The following is a 19,906-nucleotide window of genomic DNA, read 5'->3' on the forward strand; positions in this document are numbered from 1 at the left end:
TTGGAAGCAAGGCTTTAAATTGACAAACGTTCTTTGCCTTAACGCTGCTTCTTCTAGTTATCGTTTTCTCAAAAGCGATAATATATCAATATGGTATCCTGAAACAATAGTAGAAGTTCAACATGCATTTTAAACACTGCTTTTCGTTTCTAAAATGTTACTTTGGTGGGACGACAATGGCACAACCCGAATATAGTTGTTACCTAACAAAATGTAAAATTATTTTCCCCGGAGTATGCAGTTAGCATTTAGTAAAAGCGATTGGCCAACAGATCGTTTTTTGCAAATTCCTAGCAAAAGTAAATACTGGAAAATAAGTGTAATTTGCATATATAGAATATTTTCGAATATTTTAACTCTGGGGCAGGCATTTAAATAAAAATCACAAATAGAAAAATAAAAGAAAAACAAAAAAAATTACTATTTTATTTTAGGTGATGTTCACAGAAGAAGATGTCAAATTCTACTTGGCTGAACTTGCACTTGCTTTAGACCATCTACATAGCCTGGGAATAATCTATAGAGACTTGAAACCAGAAAAGTAAGGAATGATGCTGTTAAGTTGAATACAATATAATATGATTGTTTAGGTAATAAAAATAATCATTTCATAGAACTCAAACAAGGATTGTATTAGAGTACCTATGCCAACACTTTGTATCCTGGTACTATTTCAAGTCTCTGTTAATCAAAAAAATGTTGTCTTGTTTTAATTTGCATTCTTTCATTTTTAATGAGGCTTATTGGTAATTTGTATATTTGTGCGAGTTTTCTATTTATGGTCTTTGCCCATTTTTCTTTTGAGAAGACATTTTTTTCCCATTGATTCGTAAGAGACCCTTACACATTAAAAAGTTTAATCATTTGACATATTGCAAATGCATTTTCCTAGTTTTTCTTTGCATTTTACCTTTGTTTGTGTTACTTTAACCTATACAAGTATTTTTTTCTCAGTCAAATCTACTAGTCTTTTATGATTTCTTCCATGACTTTTATTCTTGGGAAGGCTTTTTCAATTTCTGATCAGATGTTTTCCTTCTAATTTTACGGTTTCTTTTCTTTTTGCTTTTGCTTTCAACTCCATCTAAATTTTTTGGCATGAAGGAATGGTGTAGCGCTAACGCCTCCCCCCCCCCCATCATTTACTGGTAATTTTATCTCACACATAATTTCAAATTTGAAATGTAAGTTGAGGAAATTTCCCATAGCTTTTAGAGTAGCAGTTATCAAGAAGCTGATACTATTTAAAATTGTACGCAAGTCTGTTTTAATTTGTCAGTGTTTACCATCTACCAGTTTTGCATAAGAAAGCCTTTTTTCCTCTTTAAGGATACAAACAAGAATCTTACTTTATCACAAATATTTTAAAGCAGCTTTATTGAGGTATAGTTCACATAGCATACAGTTTATCCATTTAAGTGTATAGTTCAGTGGTTTTTGTATATTCATAGTTATGAAACCATCACCTTTATCAAGAATGTTGAATATTGTTTACTTTAAAATATTCCGTGTAGAATTTAAATTATATACTGCAACAGGAAATAGAGGAGATGATCCTTTGGAATCCTGTTAAGTGATCATGTAAAAATCGATGTGCTTTTATATTTTACCTTTGTTTTCCATGTATTTTGTTTTTGGTATTATATGGTTCTGTTTTTATTCCCCAGATAATTACTGAGTTTTTCTCAGCTTCTAACTATCATGACATGAAATATAATTCCTGGTGGGAATAAACATTCAAGCATGTAGTATTTTGAAGAAAACTACTATAAGCATAATATTAAACATAAGAAAAATGTTTTAAGTGTTTCATATCATTTGATTGAATGTATTTATTGTAGACCATTGTATTAGCATTAGTCATAAAACTACATATAAAACACGGGCCCTGTCTCAAAGGTTGAATAAGATCAAAAGTAGATAAGATTGCTTATAATGAGATCTTTCACATAGGTGTCTAATAAAGCCATTGAATTAAAATAACATTTAATTGGAAAATGATCCAAGCACATACCATTATATAAAGCTTGGAAGAAATTAAAATTTTTTAGGCCAGATGTTTTATGAACCGTAAGGGATTTTCCAGGTCTTTTAAACTTAAACAGTGCTCGCAACTCAGTGAAAAAGAGGAAAACCCTCAACAAGATGAATTGACACAGTCGCTGCAACAATGAGCTCAAATATAGCAATGATTATGAGGATTGAGCAGAACCAGGCAATGTTACGTTCTGTCATGCATAGGTTCGCTGTGAGTCGGAACTGACTCGACGGCACCTAACAACAAGAAGGAGCAACTTTGCTAGAACTCTGTTAGCAATAAATATTGCTAAAAATATTTATTAATAGTTGAAAAAGAACTTTGTTCATGAAAGTAATACAGTTGACTTTTTCTTTCAAAGTTAAACTATGTGCATGGTTATCGCAAAAGATTGTAGATGGTAAGATGCTGTAGAAGGCATAAGTAATGCCCTTTTAGCCATATTTTTTTTTCTTTTCTCTCAAAACTAACCAAGAATGATTTTAGGTTTGTTTTGTTTTTAGAACTATCGTTCTTGTATTTATTAAACAGAAGGGGGGATAATTTCCACCATATCTAATAATTCCTTTTATGTTCCCTAGATGTGTTGGTTTGCTTCATAATCAAGCATTTAATATTTTTTCATAACAAGTCCTTCGTTATGAAAGAGACTTGAGAAATATGTCCCTACTGAATTATCCCCAGTTGTATGTATAAAAATACCCTGTTGTAATTGTAATTAAATTGATGAAATAGGGAAGTTGGTAGTATTTTTGTCATAATAAAATTTTATTATGCAGAATCTGACTGGCAAATTTTTAAAGTTAGAATTAAAAGTAAGGTAATGCCTGTATTATTTAATGTATTGATTAATAATATTAATTATTTAATGAGATAGCATTAAATATAAGTGAAAGATTTATTACTTGACCTTTCAAGTCAGTATTCTGAAATACCTATCCAAAAATAAAATTAGTGGCTTATAGCTTAGTACTTACTCCTTTCTGTAGTTTCTTAATTAATGGCATTACTTTGCACTCAAGTAGTTGCTCAAACCAGAAATTTGAGTGTCATTGCCCATTTGTTCTTCTTTATCATGACCCCTTTCTAAGAGCTCATCAAATGCCTCTAAATTGTTTTCTTAAATCCAAAAATCAGATTATCTTTACCCTCCATGCTTGTATACTTTGGCGGTCTTCATTGTCCTTGGGAAGAAGTCCAAACTATTTTGAGTGTTTTATAAGGCCCTTTGCACTCTGGCCCCATCCTGCCTGAGGGACCTCAGCCATTCATTCAGCAAACATTTCCTATTTTTCAGTGCTCTACCAGACACTGAGCTACAACGTTGAATAAAAGCACAACCCTCTAGGAGGTCGCAGTTACTGGGAAAGAGAGAAAACACTGGAGAATGTATGTGGTGAAGGGATGGATGAGTGAAGAAAAAGATGTAAAGGAGGATGAGGAAGGTGGTATGTTGAGGAGAAAAGAATTGTTATGTGGTGTCAGAAGAAAAACTAGGAAAGAGTAATTGAAGACAGGTGCCTTAAAAATAACTGAGAGAATGAGAACTCCTGAATTTGACTTCACTATGTGGACCCTCTGTCTACTGTGAGCAAGCACTGGGGAGTTAGGCCACCTCTGCGAAAAGACATTAGAAAGGGCAACTTTGAAGAGCATAGTTTTTGAGTTCTCTTCCTAATACTTCTCAAGTGCCTCTCTGGCTTAATATAAGTTTATGGCTTTGACTTTGTTATATATGTATGTCCAAAAATCATTTTTTCCTCCTTTACCTTTGCTGTCTTATTCACAGCCTGAAGTAATATTTTAAAATGGATGTATCGATCTGATGTTTGAAGAAATAATTTCAATTTTAGCTTCCATAAGTTTCTTTTTAGTGGTGTTAAAAGATTTTCTGACTTTGTTTTCATTTAGCATACTTCTTGATGAAGAAGGTCACATCAAGTTAACAGGTAAAATGCTCATTTTATTGAAATATCTTTCCAGCCCACTTCTCACTTACTGGTATGGTTAAAAGTTCCAAAGAACAGGTCATTAGCAAAAATCAACATTATGCGAAAATGGAGGATTTTTTCCCCGTTTTCAGATCATCCATTTGTCTGATTTTTTTTTTTTTTTTTTTAGAAAACATGACCATAGAAATAATAGCAGCTAAGATTTATTGGTGTGCTCATCACTGTGATGACACTCCAGTTATGGATTATTCCTCTGCGGAGAAGGAGGCTTGGAGGAGACAAAGCTGGATAAAGCCGGGCTGTGAGACCTGAGGGCCCACGGCTTAACCACTTCACCTTCCTCCTGTGCTGGGTCAGACCTTGCCTTGTGGAGCTGCCTCCAGGGCTTCACTCCCACCCCTGCAATCCTGATTCGGCTCTGTACATTGGGCCTGGCTGGTCACCAAGGCTCAGAGCTGGGGGGCCAGCAACGCACCCAGCCCCACCAACATGCCAGTACGGCTCACTTTGGGATGTCATTAAACTCACGCGCATTTCTTCCAAACACCCTCTCTGATGCCTTCTTCTTTCCTCCCATCTCGCCCCATAGTAATTTTGAACTGCAGGCCCTCAGGCTGCATAGGAGCTGGGAACCCAGAATAGTGAACCAGGCACCCACTGGAGGCCATGGAGGAAGCTGCCCAGCACAGGCAGGAGGGAGCAGAGAGTGTGGTGCAGCGCGGTCCAGCTTCCCAGAGGCAGTCTGGAGACCCTCCTCCAGGCTGTGCTGCCATGCTCACCTCCTCGTTAAGCCACAGAATATTTAGATAGTAGATTTTTTACTATTGTCGTAAATGCTGACTGTTAGATAATGAGATAGTCCACAAGTGAGGAGTAGGTGTACAAATATTAAGTAATTCATTGTTTGTATTAAAAACTTAGCTTAGACTACTTAAACAATTATGTTAATGATGGAACTCAGTTTAAAATTGACGTGTACAAATTATTCTAAGATATTTAATAAATTCCATATTTATCTTGGCAGATTTTGGCCTAAGTAAAGAGTCTATTGACCATGAAAAGAAGGCGTATTCTTTTTGTGGAACTGTGGAATATATGGCTCCAGAAGTAGTTAACCGTCGGGGCCATACTCAGAGTGCCGATTGGTGGTCTTTTGGTGTGCTGATGGTAAGTTTTTGTTCTTATTTTGTTTAGTTTTGCTTATTAAGTGGAAATCACCAGTGAGTGTTGTGAGAGAGAAACTGGTATTTTGATTTTCTGTATTTTATAGTATATGTAACAAATAATCAAGAAAAATCATTGCATACGATATAGAAGGCCTGTGGAACACATCATTTGCTTCCATCTCATCCTAATTTGAAAAGGCACAAATGTATTACCATAGATATTCTGCAAATAGCAACACTCTAAAAAATTAACAGTATTTACTCTTTGGGAGAACCTCATCTAGAAATCTATCTGTTGGTAAGGGACCCTTAAAAATAAAGTCATATGAAATGGGAAGATCTGTCCAAATTTTCCCATATTTATATCTTCAAATTGCTATTTAAAAGGTAATTCATTTCTGCGAAATACTTATACCTCAGTTGTCTTTTAGGGATTATCATAATGAATATGGTAGAAATGTAGATCACTTGTTTGTTTTATTATGTAACATTTTTAGATTTGGTTCTAAACAAAATGATGCTTTTTTACTTCTGGCCTTTAGATTTTATACTTACTGGCTAATACCATTGATTATTTGCCTTTTTATAGTTTGAAATGCTCACTGGTACACTACCTTTCCAAGGAAAAGATCGAAAAGAAACAATGACTATGATACTTAAGTAAGTACTGTCTTATATATGTTTTGATAGTGTTAAAAAGAAATGCTTCAAACTAGAAAATGAGATTTTTACAATGTCAGCTACAGTGTAAGAATTAACTAAGAAATTTGTCAATATTGTATGGCTTAAATAAGCAAATCTCATGTATTTTTAGAATACAGGCAGTCCCCAACTTAAGGACGGGGTTCCATTCCGCGACTCCATCATAATTCGAATACCTCATTGTTTGTTTGGTTTCTCGGTCTTTATTATTACTGCCCTTTATTATCAGTATCTTTTTAAATCTGATCTTTGTTTGTTTGGGGGGATTGAAAACATCACATATAAACTTACAAATATGATGACATCTGCAAATTACATGCTTCAACTTTGTATGTAGTACATATTACTAATGATAACATGTACCCCCCCCATCGAATACATTGTAAGTCAAGGACTACCTGTACTCATTATCTGTTTTAATGGTGAAATATTGAAAGCTTTACTTTTGAGATTGGAAATATGACAAGGATGCCCATTATTCCACTTCCGTTCACATTGTCTTGGAGGTCATAACCAGTACAGAAAGGCAAGCAAAGTAGTAAAGTTTAAAAAGAGGAAATAAAAATGTCATTTAGATAACATGATTGTTTATATTGAAAATCCAAATCTTCATGTAAACTATTGGAATTAGTAAGAGTGTAGCAGAATTGCTGAATCCAAGGTCAGTAAACAAAAATCCATTTCGTGTCTGTAGATTAGTAGCAAATAGAATGGAATTTTAAAAGAAGACACTGTTTATAATAGTTTCAAAAAGTATCAAATACCTAGGGATGTATCTAGGAAAAGTTATACAAGGCCTCTGTGCAGAGAACTAGAAAATTGTACGTAGAGAATATAAAAACCAAAACAATTTGGGAGGATTTACTGTATTCATATTAGGACAGAACCAGTGTTGTATAGATCAGTGTTGCCCAATAGAAATAAAATGGAAGCCACGTACATAATTTGAAATTTTCTAGTAGCCACATTTTTAAAACATACAAAGAAACTGTTGAAATTAATTTTAATAATGTATTTTATTTAGCCCAACATATCAAAAATATTATTTCAAAATGTAAAAAAAATTACTAATGAAGTATTTTACATTCTTTTTTCATATTTATCCTTTCCAATCTGGTGTATGATTTACACTTACAAGTTAAACTGCCCACATTTCAAATGCTCAGTAGCCATATGTGTCTAGAAACTACTGTATTAGACAATGAAACTAGTTTCAGTGGAAATCAAGTAAAAATCCTAAAAAATTTTGGCGTGGAACAAACTGATTCTAATGTGATAGTACAAAGACCAAGCATAACACACTTTTAAAGGGAATTAAGATAGAAAGACTGATTTTACCAGGTACCAAGTCTTATTACAAAACTCTTGTAATTAGGACAATATAGCATTGAAACAAGTATGAAAAATAGAACAGTGCAACAGAATAAAGAGCCCAGAAACAGACTTACACAAATATGGACACAGTTTATGACCACTGGGAATAACTGACAATAGGGAAGGAACAGCCTTTTTAATAACTCATTCTGGAAAATTTGTATATTTGTATGGAAAAAGCAAAATAATCGCTACCTTTTACCATACACAAAAGTCATTTTCTTGAATATTGTAAATGTATATAAAGGCAAACAAGATTCCAGAAGGAAACATCTTCATGACCTTGGCCTAGGCAAAGATGTCTTCAGCAGAACACAAAAAGCACTAACCATAAAAGAGAAGGTTGATAAATTGTGACTACATTGATATTAACAACTTCTCATCAAAAGATTCCATGAAGAGAGAGTAGAAGTAATTTGTGACATATATAACTAACAAAGAGTTTGTATCCAGACTATATCAAGAACTCCATTAAAACAATAAGAAAAACATAACCCAGTAGAAAAATGGACAAGAGGCTTAGGGATTTTCACAAAAGAGTATTCAATAGCCAATAAACTTATTTAAAAAATGCTAAACCTCATTAATTAGAAAGTGCAAATTAAAACCACAGTGAGCTACCATTGTACATCTACCTGAATGGCTAACATTAAGAATTGCCAGTACAAAGTGTTGGCGGGATGTAGAGCAGTGACAATTTCATACATAACTGGAAGGAAATACAAATACCAGTTAGGAAAGCAGTTTTTGGAATTATCTTCTCAAGTCAAATATAGGTAGTGGTTGTTGTTGTTAGGTGCCATTGAGTTGATTCTGACTCATAACAACCCTATGTACAACAGAATGAAACGCTGCCTGGTCCTGTTCCATCCCACAGTCGTCGTTCAGCTTGAGCCCATTGTTGCAGCCACTGTGTCAATCCATCTTGTTGAGGGTCTTCCTCTTTTTTGCTGACCCTCTACTTTACCAAGCATGATGTCCATCTCCAGGGACTGATTCCTCCTGATAACATGTCCAAAGTATATGAGATGAAATCTTGCAGTCTTTGGTTCTAAAGAGCATTCTGGCTATACTTGTTCCAAGAGAGATTTCTTTGTTCTTTTGGCAGTCCACAGTATATTCAGTATTTTTCACCAACTCCATGATTCAAAGACATCAGTTCTTCTTAGGTCTTCCTTATTCATTGTCCAGCTTTCACGTGTATATGAGGTGATTGAAAACACCATGGCTTGGGTTAGGCTCACCTTTGTCTTCAAGATGACATCTTTGCTTTTTAACACTTTAAAGAAATCTTTCACAGCAGATTTGCCAAAATGTAGTTACATCCTCTTAATCCGACAATGCCACTCCTGGACATGCACCCAGTGAATATTTAACAAGGTACTTGTACCCAAAGAAACAAGTACAAAGATGTTTGTAGTAATATTATTTGAAATGGAGAAAAACTAGGAAGACAAGGAATTAATATTTAAACAAATAAATATAATTTCAGAGAGTAATAGGAGCTAATGATAATAATATAGGGGCTACTTTTTTTTTAGTACTACTACTAATAATAATAAATAATACTGTTGTTGTAGTTCGGTGCCATCAAGTCAGTTCCGACTCAGCAACCTTATGCACAACAGAACAAAGCTGCGCCCGGTCCTGTGCCATCCCCTCAATCGTTATTCTGCTTGAGCCCATTGTTGCAGCCACTGTGTCAGTCCGTCTCATTGAGGTTCTTCCTCTTTTTCAGTGACCCTCCACTTTACCAAGTATGCTATCCTTCTCCAGGGAATCATTCCTCCTGATAACATATCCAAAGTATGTGAGATGTAGTCCCGCCATCCTTGCCTCCAAGGAGTACCCTGGCCATACTTCCTCCAAGACATACAGTGTAAATAAATGCACAAACAAGTAATTTTTTCCACGTAGCAATTTATAAGTACAAGTGAAGACGTGGAATCTGAAATGCCACAAATCAACACGCAGAAAGGTACCTTCATACTTTTATAATAAGGTTATGAACAAAAACAGTCTTATAATTCGCTAAAAGACTTAATAAGCATCTTAACTGCCATGAAACACTGAAAAGGATTTGCTAATGATCGAATTATTGTGGCACAGATAGGGTGTGTTTAATCATTTTAAATTTACAAGGATAACAAATAGTTATTTAATGGGTAAATAGTTAAACAAACTGTGGTATATCCATGCCATGGAATACTAGTGTGCAAGAAAAGAGGTTGAACTAATGACACAACAGCTTGGATGAATCTCCAGGGAATGAATTATGCTGCATGAAAAAGGCCCATCCCCAAAAGATTACGTACTATGTGATTCCATTATAGAACATTCTTACGATGACAAAATTATAGAAATGGAGAACAGGTTAGTGGCTGTCAGGGCTTAAGACCTCTTTAAAGTATTAAAAAGCAAAGATGTCACTTTAAGGACCAAAGTGCGTATCTTAGTCATCTAGTGCTGCTAGAACAGAAATACCACAAGTGGATGGCTTTAACAAAGAAATTTAAGTCCAATTTTAGGCGTCAGCTCCAGGGGAAGGCTTTCTCTCTCTCTGGGCTCTGGAGGAAGTTCCTTGTCATCAATCTTCCCCTGGACTAGGAGCTTCTCCATGCAGGAATCCTAGGTCCAAAGGATACGCACTACTCCCGGCACTGCTTTCTTAGTGTTATGATGTCCCCAACTGCCTGCTTGCTTCCCTTTGCTTTTATCTCTTGTAAGATAAAAGATGGTACAGGCCATACCCCAGGGAAACTCCCTGGGATCAGGGATGTGACCTGAGCAATGGTGTTACATCTCGCCCTAATCCTCTTTAATCACAGGCAGAGGTTATGACATATAACACATAGGAAAATCACCGAATAGAGGACAACCACACAATACTGGGAATCATGGCCTAACCAAGTTCACACATACTTTGGGGAGGCATAATTCAGTCCATGACAGTGCACCTGACGCAAGCCATGGTATTTTCATTCATCTCATATGCTTGCAAAAGCTGGGCAATGAATAAGGAAGATTGAAGAAGAATTGATGCCTTTATGGTGTTGGTGAAGAATACTGAATATACCGTGGAGAACGAACAAGTCTTTCCTTAAAGAAGTACAACCAGGATGCTCCTTAAAAAAAAATAGAGGGGAAAATTGTGAGACTTCATCTCATGTACTTTGGACATGTTATCAGGAGGTAGGAGAAGGACATCATTTTTGGTAAAGTAGAGGGTCAGAGAAAAAGAGAAAGACCCTCAACGAGATGGATTGACACAGTGGCTGCAACAATGAACTCAAACATAGCAACGATTGTGAGGATGGCACAGGACCAGGCAGTGTTTCATTCTGTTTTACATAGGGTCACTAACATAGGATACCAAACAACCACTGCAGCAGGGAAGAGTAGAGGGAAGTGGGTGTGGTTATAAAGGGTTAACATGAGGCATCCTGGTGGTGAACTGTGGTGATGGATATAGCAACCTACACATGTGGTAAAATTGCATAGAAGTAAACACACACACACACAAGCAGAAGGAAAACGGGGCGTGTGAATGAGATCAGTGGATTATCCATGTCAGTGTCCTGTTGTAATATTGTACTATAGTTTTATAAGCTGTTTACTCTTGGGCAATACTGAATAAGGGACAGAGGGTCTCTCTATGTATTTTTTCTTACGAGTGGGTGTGAATCTACCATTATCTGAAAACAAAAAGGCTAACTTTAAAAATAAAAACATAGAAACTTCCAAAAATTAAAATTGTATTATGTGGGTTGATTATTTAGGGCCAAACTTGGGATGCCACAGTTTTTGAGTCCTGAAGCCCAGAGTCTTTTACGGATGCTTTTCAAACGAAATCCTGCTAACAGACTAGGTAATGGTTTTAATTACTTTGATTCTTTTATGTGTTTGTTAGTGAGTGTTATTTGGAGGCAAAGGGGATGAATATTTGTTTTTGTGGTGGGATTATAAAATATTAAAATAAAATTACCGTTTAATCACAACTACTTAACTTTTGATAGGCGCAGGACCAGATGGAGTTGAAGAAATTAAAAGACATTCATTTTTCTCAACGATAGACTGGAATGTAAGTATAGTCTGGAAACTTGCTTGAAATTTTTTTTTAATAGTTGACACATGTATAAGTCTCTCTTTTTGTTTCCAGAAATTATACAGAAGAGAAATTCATCCACCTTTTAAACCTGCAACTGGCAGACCTGAAGATACATTCTATTTCGACCCTGAATTTACTGCAAAAACTCCCAAAGGTAAAGAGAAATCATGGAAATCATAATATAAGGCAATATGTATATTTTTGTGTGTTAGAATACCTTTTCCAATAAAACTATTTGTTATCCTTGTAAATTTAAAATGGTTAAACACACCATATCTTTGCCACAATAATTAGATCATTAGCAGAGCAGAACTGCCCCGTGGGGTTTCCAAGGAACTGCTGGTGGATTCGAACTGCTTACCTTTTGGTTAGCAGCCGAGGTGTTACCCAGTGTGTCACCAAGGCGCCATAAATTGAATAGTCTTCAACTTTGATACTATGTGGAAAAAATTACTTGTTTGTGCATTTATTTACCTGTAGCTATTCACTGTTCACTATAAATAGTGCTCTTTAAAACCTTAATTACAGGTGGTATTCTGGAAGTATTAGTAAAGTTCAAATCCCAAATGTAACTTAAACTTTATATGAGATGTGATAATTTAAATGAGTCACATCCTGTGTCATGCTTATTCCTAAAATTGCATGAACAGTGACTTCCAGGAAAGTCATCTTTGAAATGGTAACCTGTATTTCATTAATTGGTGTGTATACATAATGGTGTATGTATGTGTATACAGTGTTTTTTCTCTAATGCTCTCTTTTGGGTGTACCAAACCCCAGGTTTATCATTCACAAGCAAATGAATGGAAAGTGTACTTGCATATACTTGAATGATATTTGAGTACATCATTCAAACCTTGCTAAAAGCTTTCCAGCTAAAATCCTCGCAATCTATTTGAAGCATTGTTGGGTGTTTATTATGCTTATTAGACAATCTTAGAAATTTAAATCAATGCATGAACAAAACTTTTTTTTCAACTCATATACATGGAGTTGAAGATATATGGTAATGTTTTACTTTGCTTTCTCATTACAGTTTCTCCTGGAAAATTCTCAGAGTAGAACAGTTTTCTATTGCATTCTGTCCTGATAGCTTCCTTGGCTGAGGTCTTCAATATAATACTGTCACATTGATTTAAAATCCACTGGACAATAAATGTACTGAGAATATCAAGCTGATTTTTAAAAAGAACTTTATATTGAGTTGGTGTTTAAGTAGATTTGCCTATTTGTTTTTTGCTTGCCCTTAACCTTTATAGTATGTTGAGAAATATTAGTATGCCTAAGTGTGTTTCTGAATAGCACATTTACTGTGTTTTTACTGTTTTTATAGTGAACATTAAGCTGTACAAGTGTTTTTCCATTTTTGTGAATGCTGATAGAGTACACGTAGATAATTTGAATAACGGTACACATCACATCCTACAAAATATTTTAAGGACTACACATCATGATTGTCCTTGAAATTACTTTTCTTAAATACAGTGATTTTTAACTTGTGATTTCGATTTTTCAATTCCAACGTTAAGTATTGAGAACACCGGACTAAATGCCTTTCTACTCAATTTTCTGCACATCCGCCTTATATCTCCACCCCTACCTAGGAACCATATAGCATTGTTAGGTTGTTATTTACAGCTGTGCTGTTTAAATTTAAATTAAATAAAAATTCAGTTCCTCAGGCACACTAGCCACATTTCAAGAGCTCAGTAGCCACTTAATAACCATATTAAGATAGGCAGCACAGGTAAAATTTCCATCATTGCATAAAGTTCTATTGGGCAGCACTAACTTAGAATAACAGTAACCCAGTAAAGCATCAATTTCTTATAGTCTTCAAATAATTAGCATTTTTCTAGGCTCTGAGGGACTAGGGTGTTAAGACTTGCGGTGGCATTAAGAGATCGGTATCCTAGGCAGCAAAAGGTATATACTGGGTGCCTGAGAAGTAGAATTTCAGAATAAGGGTGAAAGGTCAAACTGCCAACATTTCTCCCCTTAATTCCCTTCCTTAGGAACCTTCTTAGTAACTTCTCGTTCTTTTCAGACTCACCTGGCATTCCCCCTAGTGCCAATGCACATCAGCTCTTCCGGGGATTTAGTTTTGTTGCAATCACTTCAGACGATGAAAGCCAAGCAATGCAGACAGTTGGTGTACATTCAATTGTTCAGGTGAGTGAATGTCAAATTTTAAATTTGCAGTGTTGTCAGATAATAAATCATTGTGTGAATCATTAGATTTTTATCTGCTGATTTTTTTAAGGGAGTGCTTTAAAATAAGTTTTATATTAGAGTGGAAATAAACTTTACTCTTAGAAATTTCTTTTATTCGTCATTAGAAAGAAAGCTGTTATGACCTAAAACCCTTGGATATCTATCAGACCTGAAAGTGAAATTCTCAGAGAGTTGACATAGACATCACCATCTTGTCTCGTCCTCTTTCTTGTGCTTCAGAACATATCGGGCCTAGTTTTTTTCATAATCTGCCTCAGTCAAGTTAGCCATGGTGGATTACAGTTTCCTGGCTCCCTCATGCCTTAGAACAGGGGTCAGCAGACTTTTTTCTGTAAAGAGCCAGATTATAAATATTTTAGGCTTTTGTGGGCCATAGGATCTCTGTGGAAGCTATTCAAGTCAACTGCTCAACTCTGCCATTGTACTACAAAAGCAGACAAAGGCCATAAACAAATGAGCATGGCTGTGTGCCAATAACGCTTTGTTTATAAAAACAGGCCATGAGCCAGATTTCACCCTCAGGACATAGTCTGTCAACCCCTGCCTTATGAACAAACAAACAAAAAAATCCAAACTCTTTGCCTCGAGTCGATTCTGACTCATAGCGACCCTATAGGACAGAATAGAACCTCCGCATAGGATTTCCAAGGAGTGGCAGGTGGATTTGAACTGCCGGCCTTTTAGTTAGCAGCTGAGCTCTTAACCACTACGCCACCAGGGCTCCCCTGCCTTATAAAGATATAATAAGAATGAACTTAAAATTTCCACGTTTTGTGTTCTTTCGCTTTTGAAGCCCCTATTATCATTAGGAAGAAATGGTTATGGGTACCGTCAGCTGAGTTGGAGAAAAAGTGAGTAAAGGCAGATTTCTAGGTAGGTGTACGTGTGTTTGTAAGAGGAGACTGGACTAGTTAATTAAATATTAGAGCACACAAGTGGTACAGCCCATTAGATTTGTTATTTCTTCCCATCCTAGCATCATGCAATGATAAATTAAATTCATCTTCCTAATCATAAGGAAAACAGATATTTCTTTTGAGGCATTGAATTGTTTTTATGGTACATTTAGTGCTTGGATTTGCTTGATTATTAAGTTGTTTTATGCTGAAGTTTTTTTCACGAGTCAGTCATCCTGCTTTCCACTTTCTAGAAGATCAGTTTAAACACTTTTTTAAAACAAAGTGCATGTTGAAATAGTATATCCCTTTTACTCTGACAAGTACAGGAAGGTGTGGAAAGTTTTTTAAATTACAACTTCTATATCTAGCATGGAAACTGCAAACTTTACAGAATTCAAGTTGTAACCTATGTGAGGCTCAGAGGCATAGAGGTTCAGCTTCCCTCAGCCTGTCCACGTAGCCAGTAATTTGCTGTTCATCCTCCTACCACATATTGTTAGTTCTTAACCCACTAATGGCTTCTTCAGCAGAAGTTGTATCAAAGCTACTCGAGGGTAAAGAAAGAAGGACATGGCTACTGATAGACCAAACAAAATGTTGATAACAGTTTTCACCTTCCAATATGTTTTATTTAATCCTCACCATTTCCCTCTGAGAAAACACAGGGTCAAGGTTTACATGGTCTTATAAGTAGTGCATCTGAGACAAGAATCCAGAGGCCTCAATTCTGAATCCTCCTGTATCTCTTCTTCTGTACCAGAGATTTTCAAACTTCTCCGCTTTTGCAGAGGTGCTTCAGTGACCTCTAGCCTGTTGGGGAACGCAATGAAACTGAATTACAGACAAGGCTACAGACCCCTCATCAAGTAGCTTTGCTTTTTCTGTTATACATATTCAGTTTTTTCTTTTTTAACGTAGCTTTTTAAAAGCCTATTTCCTGCTATACATTTTATTGTAGACTCTTCTAAAATATGCAGTTGTTGAAGAATAAATGCTATAAGAATTCATTTTTATTTTTACCGATATTCATTTATATTTATAATTAACCTCACCAACACATGCTGAGTAACCTATTCCCCTATTATGAAATGCACCAAAGTCATTACGGAATGATTTCATCAATCCATCATTTCGTTTGCAGCAGTTGCACAGGAACAGTATTCAGTTTACTGATGGATATGAAGTAAAAGAAGATATTGGAGTTGGCTCCTACTCTGTTTGCAAGAGATGTATACATAAAGCCACAAACATGGAGTTTGCAGTGAAGGTAAATATTTTTAGATTTAAAATGCAATTCTAACAGTGCTTATTCATGCAAGTCAGTACCAGTTAAAAATTACACTCTTCGTCTTTGGTAAATGTGCCTTTTGTTATAAAAAGTTAAGGTAAATACCTGGCTAGTTATTTTCCGGGATCTTAATCTGGAGCCGTGGATTCCCCTGTGGGTTAAAGTGAAGGTGGCCATACATCCAGTTTGCCTGGAGCAGTGCCAGCCTACCCTTACAGTGATTTCTGATACATCCCTTTTCTTCTCGAAAGAGTCTCCCATAATACGGTTAGGGAATGCCTCAAAATTGAGCGCAAATTTTTGTTTTCATTTTCCTGGCAAAAATGTTCATACCTTCCTTCACATTCCAAAAGAACTTTGACCTAAAAAAATAATAGTAGCCACTGTCATAAAATGTATTATCATTAACCATTTTAATTTCAGCAGGTATCTTAAGACAATAAGAATTTTCTAAGCCAAGAAACCAAGGCACTTAGGTCTATGATACCGTTTAAGTTTCAAACCTTTAGCTGTAGGTGAACAAATTCTGTATTCAAGCCTCTGCCTTTTCACTTCTTGGTTTAGCAGCCTCTGCTCTCCCATCTCAAGCAATTCAAGTCATGTCTAAAGCTTTCAGTGGATCTCGAACCTGCAAACTAGTATATATAAATATGGGTAGCTCATATTTTTAGTTTTTAGGAAAATGACATTAATTATTATTATTACTCTGACCTGAATGTATTGCTTAAAAAGTCACCAATTTCCATAAGCCTTTCTTTCTGTTGGGTATAAGGATGAACCATAGAAATGCATTTAATTTTTTATTCTGTTCAATGGTCTTACTGAAATCGGAGGTACATAGAAATTTTCAGATTGTTCACATGAAAAGACATACAATGTGCTTGGGTAGGCAGTTTAAAGATGTTCCTCGCTTCTTTAAACACATCATGAAAAGGAGAAATGCCCTGAGGTCCTCTTTGCATTTCAGAAATTAGGAGTATGCCCAAAGCCAGGAGAATGTCTTCCAGCTATTGTGGATCCTTGTGACTTGAAATAGATGCATAAAACCAATCCCAGCACAGCTAGATTCTACTGAAATGACTACAGAGCTGTGATCCACAGGCACAAGTATAGATATAATTTATGCAGGGTTCAGATCTGGTTAAATGTTGCTAAAAAGAGCACCTCCAGTGTGTTCTGGTTTTCAAAAGAGTAGCGCCAGACCATCTCTCTTGAGTGAGCCTCTCTATTCGGTTTACCTCTCCTCTGCATCACAGTGGACACCTAGGTTTGTCTCCCCTGTTCTCCAGATACAGAACTGTTTTATGACTAAATCCATCTCAGATAGGAGATGGGGCTCATATTGAGAGTTGCAAGCTCTTTCCTAGGTTGCTAGAGCATTTGGGTATTCATTGCATATAGTAATTACTAAGCTCTTTTAAAATGGAAAATACGAAGACCACAACATTTGTTTCAAATTCCCCCTTTGGGTAAAATGAAAGCGAAACTTAAGTTGGCTTTTTAAAAATATAGTATTACTTTAACAGATTAAAACATTAAGAGAAATGTTTTTTAAGAAGCAGGTGACATAAAAGGGTTAGAAAACTATGTTAGTATTTTAAAGGGCTTTATTATAATAATTAAACTTAATTCCAACCAAGTAAAATTGTCCTGTGGTTTTCTGCTTAGCTATCTGACTAGGTTCAAAAATAAGCTTGTTCTACTTAACCGTTAATTTTTATAAGTAGCTTATAACTAATGGGATATTCCATTGAAGCATTTTATTAAAGGAAGTAAAGTTAATCCAGGAAACAGATGCTACTGGGGTTGTTAGAGATCCATCCAGCCCTTAATTATCTGTATTGAGTTAGAAGGTAACTTCCTAAATGTTTAAGTTATTGAAGGATGGAAGAAAAGTAGGTTAACTGTGTTCTTGGTACCTTTTCTTTGAGGCTTTTAATTCATGGAAAGTCCTAAACTTACTACAAACTTACATCAGAGACCTGGTAGGAATGTGACTCATGGGATTGAATTAGTGTTACAGCCTTGCCAGCTGTATCAGTGCCGGTTTTCCAATTGTGATCAGACAGTCTGGCCAGGAACTAGAATAAAACTAGTTGGTAAATGGCTTGTATATGCAGTATTTACATAATACCTTAGGTCTGTAACTGTAAATACTTAAGGTTTATAACTGTACAGTTCATGAGATTTTGTTGTGAATATATGCCTTTTAGATTATTGATAAAAGCAAGAGAGACCCAACAGAAGAAATTGAAATCCTTCTTCGTTATGGACAGCATCCAAACATTATTACTCTAAAGGATGTAAGTGGATTCTCTAATGTACTTACTTGAACATTTGGGGATTAATTAACATTCAGGATTCACTAGTTTCACTCTGCATGGACTACCCAATCTGCCTTCCACAGTACTGCCAGAGAGATCTAACACTCTCATCTAACCATGTTACTTCCCATCCTCAAATTCATACTCCCATAACCTCACGCCCCTGCTTCCTCTGTATTTATTTTCAGACTTCCTTACACATGCTGTGCTCCAGCCCTGCTCTAATATGTGCTGGGTTTTTTTTGTTTTTTTTTAGCATCTCTTGTATTTTCATGCTGCTGTGTCTTTGAATTTATGGTCCTATTGATGGGGAATACTGTTTCCATTCTTTGCCTGGCCAACTACCACACATCTAAGACTTTGCTAAGGCACTGCTTCTTCAGGGAAGCCTGCCCTGCCCATCACCACCCCTAGTACAAGTGAGGTATCCTTTCCCTGGGCTGGCATAATTCCCAGCTACCTATGTCCCTCATGGCTTTTACGGTAGCTGAGCTGTGAGCAAAAGAAGTGACCTCCCCAGGTAGCGTGACGTCCTCACTAGCTGATGTGGTCCTATAGGCTGCAAGTTTGAGGGTCATAGACCAGATGTCTCACATGCTAAGACATAAGACTTCTAAGGTACCTTTCACCTCTGAGATTTTATGAAGTGAAACTGCAAATTTCCTCAAGTTAATTTATCACCGCTCAATATTAGATTGGCGTCGAGTAGACGCTGACTCATAACATACCATGTAGGACAGAGTAGAACTCTATCCCATAGGGTTTCCAAGGAGCAGCTGGTAGATTCGAACTGCCCATCTTTGGGTTAGCAGTCGAGCTCTTAACCATTGTGCTACCAGGGCTATATTAGAAGGAAAATGTTAAACTTAGTCCCATGAAAATGTGAAGCCGTTTAACTTAAGTGCCTCCTTAATTAACAAAACCTCAAAGAAACCAACCAAGTAAATTAAAAAGGAAGTGTAGAAAATATTGCCTGGCCTTGGAAACTCAAGCTGTCACTGTTTTTGTTTGGGTTTTTTTTTTTTACATCTGTAATGCTTCCTCCTTTTCAAATTCCAAAGTCTCTGAAATTTTCCCCAGACTTTAATTACGGCATTTCTGACATTTTATTATTCTTATTTATATGTCTTTTTCTCCCTACTAGGGTAGGCACCTGGTTTTCTCCATACTTGGGGCTCCAACACCTGGTACAGTATCTGGTACCTATTATGGAGCTTAATAAAGGTTCTCAGTAACTCTACAGCGAGGGTTGAAAAGGGCCTGAAGTGTAGTGAAAGGGTTACTTCAGTTAGGGATTGCCTGGAGTAACAAATCCAAAATTACAGTGAGCTTTCTGCTTCTTCCTTAGGAGTTTGCTGGTGTTTCTGTGTGGTTGGTTGGAACTTTGCTACTTTATCTTCCTACTTAGTGGTAGGCCACAACTGCTTTTTCAGTTTGAGCAAAACCAGAATAATTCATTTGTACTGTGTATATATAAATACAGACGTTCTGCAAATGCAGACGTTCCCGGAAAAGCACAGGAGTGTGTCTTGGTACCAGTTCCTGCTGTCATCAGTAGATAGAAAAGAGATCAAGAAGAGGAATGAGCTCTAAAGCAAAAAGTTCAGTCCGCCTTCATAGTTTACTTTGATCACCTTGAATTAAGTTTCACAGAAAGAAATTACAGGATGTATTTCTAGACAATCCTATCAATTTCTATTTTAATGTTCTTGTGTGTATAAAACTACTTGCAAATGTCATACCTGCCATTGATTGTGATAACTAAAATATCCTGTGAATATAAAATGGGTTTTAATATATCTTTAATATGCAGGCTTTGT

General features: G+C 36.1%; 1 protein-coding gene across 4 annotated transcripts in view; it reads left to right on the forward strand.

The window, feature by feature from the left end:
* Positions 1–19,906, forward strand: part of RPS6KA3 (ribosomal protein S6 kinase A3) — a 111,443-nt gene that overhangs the window by 77,390 nt on the left and 14,147 nt on the right. For all 4 annotated transcript variants that reach the window (XM_049873248.1, XM_049873249.1, XM_049873250.1 and 1 more), the window contains 10 exons: positions 435–541; positions 3,950–3,987; positions 5,015–5,157; positions 5,746–5,816; positions 11,012–11,100; positions 11,249–11,313; positions 11,392–11,494; positions 13,388–13,512; positions 15,616–15,741; positions 17,976–18,065. In XM_049873248.1, the coding sequence (XP_049729205.1) occupies positions 435–541; positions 3,950–3,987; positions 5,015–5,157; positions 5,746–5,816; positions 11,012–11,100; positions 11,249–11,313; positions 11,392–11,494; positions 13,388–13,512; positions 15,616–15,741; positions 17,976–18,065 (957 nt within the window). The remainder of the gene's footprint in view (positions 1–434; positions 542–3,949; positions 3,988–5,014; positions 5,158–5,745; positions 5,817–11,011; positions 11,101–11,248; positions 11,314–11,391; positions 11,495–13,387; positions 13,513–15,615; positions 15,742–17,975; positions 18,066–19,906) is intronic.

Source organism: Elephas maximus, chromosome X, assembly GCF_024166365.1.
Source record: "Elephas maximus indicus isolate mEleMax1 chromosome X, mEleMax1 primary haplotype, whole genome shotgun sequence".
In the NCBI taxonomy this organism is placed as follows: Eukaryota; Metazoa; Chordata; class Mammalia; order Proboscidea; family Elephantidae; genus Elephas; species Elephas maximus.